The following is a 4617-nucleotide window of genomic DNA, read 5'->3' on the forward strand; positions in this document are numbered from 1 at the left end:
TGGTGTAGGTAGAGGATAATTATGTGGGACATAAATCAAAGTCACTAAGTGGAGGAAGTCTAGGGATAGTGAACTGGTTAGTTGGATGAATCTTGTTTGTAATTGTGGCTGTCTCCTAGATTTACAGTGTGTCCAGGATAAAGAATGAAACTCAAAACCAGACACAAAACACTATGGTATACAGTATAGAGTTTTTGTGTGGGAGATAACACCTGTGATACACGATAGGAATCCTGAAAGTCAGGTGAAACTATTGATGGCCGGTTTGACAAAATGAACATTTTCCATTGGTCGGTGCAATAGAGGAAGATGCGTTCTCAGGCAGAGCTAGGATTCAGAGAACATAAGGAGGGAGAGAAAAAAGGCCATGAAGAAGATGAGGAAGTAGGTGGAACTACATTCTTGTTCCAGAAGAAACTGCAGAAAGCACTTATAAATAAGGTCAGTATCAAAAGGAATCAAACCGGAGAAGTATGTTAAATACTCAATTCACATAATAAATCGTTCCTTTGGAACTGTGACTTCAGTGAAACAGCATATATGAAATCAATTGCACCATAAACGAATTTATGTAAACAAGAATTAAGTTCTTATGGCATACTTCTCTTCACAAAACCATCACCAAACTTCTAATTAAAAGAGATATATCACATCTAATACTAAACGTTGAAATAAATGTGACATATACATACATTTCAGCAATTTAAAAAAATAAGTAAATTAATAACTATGTACCCAATTTGTGGTGAATCAGTGAGGGATAGTAGTTGTAGTGGGGGTGGGTTAAATCAAGGAATAAATGTTTGCAAAGAGAAAATTGTAAGGAACACCTCCTAACACCACGCAGTTCAGAAACAAATAGTAAAAGATATGACTCACTGAGTGCTTTGGTACTGTATTATGTGTTGTTGTGCATTTGTATGATTACCATATACTTTATACATTTTTATTTTGGAATAATTTTTATTTATTCATTCTTTCATTTTTCAACCTATTTATTTCAGTTCAGAGTCAGGTAGGCACAGCCTATCCCAGCAGCCCAGGTCACAAAGAGAGTACCAACCTTGGACAGGGATGCCATTCCATCACAGGTGGAGTCACTCACACACCCACACACACTCACACTGGGACAATGCAAAGATGCCAATTACCCTAATGTGCACATCTTTGGGATGTGGAAGGAAACTGGAGTATCCCCCAAAAACCTACACAGACATAGGGAGAATGTGCAAGCTCCTCAAAGACAGTGTCCCCAGCCAGGAATCTGCTTTTTTTCTCATGAATGTTATAACAAAATGACTTTGAACAAATTCATATTATTCAAGGACTGGCTGTATAGATAAGTAAAAGACTGAGAGAGGATATAAGAAGAATTAAAGGTATTTTTAGTCACTCAAAAGACCAGAATGAACTCTTCCCAAAAACTTGGCTCAGATATCAATTCTAGTGATATTACATACACACCAAGTATGTAAGAGAGGTTCATTATCTGAATAATGAGGCTTTTCAGGGAACAGGATGGGCTCCCAAGCTGGTCTAAGCATGGCTTGAAAAATCAGGGAAGGGAGACTGGCTTGGGGCTTTAGGGTGGTGAGGGGATGAGGCTGAGGTGAGGGTTCCCATGCATTATTTGGGACTTGTGGGCTTGATTTTTCCACTGTCACCAGAAAGGACACAAGGTGGGTTTTCTCATGAGCTTGCTCAGATGTGGAATACAAGAGAAAGGGTAGTGAGGAATCTTGAAAGCAGTTAGCAGTCAAACATCAAATACAGATTCAGGCTCTTTATTTACGTAGAGATTGCTATACCTTATATGACCAAGGATTATGTGGATAAGAGACATGGCTAAAAATATCAGAGCAAAGGCATTCATGTTCATTATTCTGGAAGCTTAAGCCGGTCACACAAAATCAAGAGACCAGAAGCGTTGAAAGCAGGAAGTCAAAGTGGCAAAGGTCATATGACCCTTAGGGGTTAAGTCAAGCAGTCCAGAGGTCAATGAATGAGTTTCATCCCAGAGGGGCAATGGAGCACTCAATCCAGAAACTAAAGTCTGAATGTACAAATCTAGCTAAAAGAAGAGACATGAGGTAGGATACATATGCCAAAGCTGTTGCTGATCGTAAGTTCAAAAGTGCTTAGGAATTTGGCTGAACTGAGCCTGCAGGTGAAGGTTATTATTGACTACAGCTGGGAGATGCCAGAGTCATGTCACCTTTTCAAGATTTATAGTCTTGTTAGTAGAAAGGCAAATAATTCATCTGAATCAGTAAATGGCACATCTTACCTCTATGGGACAGCTAAGGCTGGGCTTGGCATAAAGCCTAGAATTATCAAAGTTCAAATTTTAAGACATCGTGTCAAGCTCGTAAGCCCATATGTTGTTTTTTTCTTGGTTAAACCAAAGAGGAAAAGGAAGAGATTATTCAGCTCATTTGGTCAAGCAGCCTGTCTGAGAAGACTTGAGAAAAGCATAAAGATTCTCATTGGTTTTTATTACAAGACTATTAACACAATTGAAATTCTACTATTCAAAGAGAGCTAAGACAAGTGAAGTTTATTCTATTAAATTCTTCTTCTTTTTTCTTTTTTTTTTTTTTTTTTTGTATTTTGAAAATCATAGCCTGATCCATTACACTCCTGCTTTCATTTACCAGTTCTCTCCCTAAACTGACAACCCATAACACAGGAATAATTTCCAGATATATTTACAGCATAGTAGAAAATAATTCCCACAAGTAATACAATGCCACAGATATTACTGAAACTGTGAAGCATCTTACCGAGTCATGGGATCACAGCAGTTTATTCGCTAGCCTATTGTACACATTTGTACCTTAAATATTTTAGTTTCAGGTGGGATCTTATTAACAATAGATCTAATGATTTAACACTATTCTGGAGGGAAAATGAATGCTGAGTAGGATTGCTTTTCAGTAATGGAAAAACAATGTCATAACAAAAGGAGGAGGGGTTTGAAAATATGACAGTATTTTCTGGAAGCTAAATGGAGCTGAAAATGTTTCATTTATCTTTTCCGAAAAGACAAGTGAAGGAACTTCTAGGAAACATGTTCTTCAAAACAGGTTTTTTTTGAAATTGTGTTTATTTTTATCAGGTGGTAAAGATCATAGACACTGGAACTGGAATGTTAGGGTTCCAGTCCTGACTCTGACAATTACCACTTCTGTCCATTCCTCATCCATAACAACAAAAAGAACGAAAAGTAAGAGCTGTAGGTGCCTCAAAGAGTTGTTTAGAAGATTAAAGGATTGGTGTCATACAGTTCTGAGAGCAGGGCTCAGATCATGCAAACAACATTTAATAAATGTGAGCCATTTTTATTCTTGGAAGTTGATTCTGACACATCAGTTCTCTCACTTCCTTTCTGAGGACTGATAATTAGCGTTTGATTTTTCGTTGTTTACTCATGTGCTGACATCAGCACAGAAGCTAATACTGTATTATAAATCTTCTCAATTGTTGCCATATTAATGTATTTTTAATTCTTAAGTTAATTATCCAAATTGGCTCAAATTCCCTATCATCTTTGTTCTTATCATGTAACTTCATAGTTAAGTATTGACAGAATTTTGCTCCCAGTATTATTTGTCCTCTAAAAACAGTCAGGAATTGGAAAGCAACGTTGTAATTGTCTCGGCAGCATTTGCTTGATTTTCGGAGTCTTGTTTTAGATATATTTGAGAAGGAAGGATCCGAGATTTATAGAATTTAAAGTCCTGTCTTGGCAACAGTAGCATTTGACTGTACTGAGATTATTAAAGAGGTGAGGCAGTTTGCTCAGCAGGTGAGAAAAGTATATTAGTCATTATGACTCTTAGGATTTGGGGTAGCAATTCGGAAAACCCCTTTTATAATACTTAAAAGTTTTCCTTGACTTTCACTGAAAGGTTATCAAAGTCAATTTAGTCAAAGCGAAGCACTACCAGATTATCTCTTTAGAGCTACTGTGTTATTCAGTCACTCATTAATTCAACACAAATTTTTGAATGTTTTATTTGTGTCTCTCACTGTTTTTGTCTTGCAATAAATTGATGACAAAAACCTGGGCCTGCCATCCATATGCCACAGGCTAATAGGTTTAAAATATGTGGTTTGGAATATAGATTCTAAATCTACAATCCATGGCTGTCATTGAGAAGATATCCCTTCTCTTACTATCATTTCTAATAAGTACCATTATACTTGTGTATACAATAAAAGGAATATACCAAAATCATATATCATTATAATGTATATTATAAAAGTATTATCAAATAGAAGATCTCAGGAAAAAATTTTAAATTGTACTTAAATTGAATTTTAAACTTAGAAATATAGCACACTCTTTCACTAAAAGAGAACATTAAAGAGAATGCTGGATTGCATTCTAGGCCCCTCCCTGACATGTGTCTCTCTAACTCTATTAGTCAGGGTTCTCTAGAGGGACAGAATTATATATACACACACACACACTCTTAAAGATGTATATATATTTATATATATATTGGTATATATATATTCCTATATATATTTATATATAAAGGATTATATATATGTACACATACTTAAAAATAAATGTGTGTGTGTATATATATATATATATATATATATATA

The 4617-nt window shown here is 35.7% G+C and overlaps 1 protein-coding gene across 1 annotated transcript in view; it reads left to right on the forward strand.

Moving 5' to 3' along the window:
• Positions 1-309: 309 nt before the first annotated feature.
• The window catches only part of LOC108525818 (transient receptor potential cation channel subfamily V member 5-like), a 24129-nt gene continuing 19821 nt past the window's right edge, over positions 310-4617 (forward strand). The window contains exon 1 of the mRNA XM_017866638.1: positions 310-441. Within this exon, the coding sequence (XP_017722127.1) occupies positions 310-441 (132 nt within the window). The remainder of the gene's footprint in view (positions 442-4617) is intronic.

Source organism: Rhinopithecus bieti, unplaced genomic scaffold (genome assembly GCF_001698545.2).
Source record: "Rhinopithecus bieti isolate Rb0 unplaced genomic scaffold, ASM169854v2 scaffold_1599, whole genome shotgun sequence".
Taxonomy (NCBI): domain Eukaryota; kingdom Metazoa; phylum Chordata; class Mammalia; order Primates; family Cercopithecidae; genus Rhinopithecus; species Rhinopithecus bieti.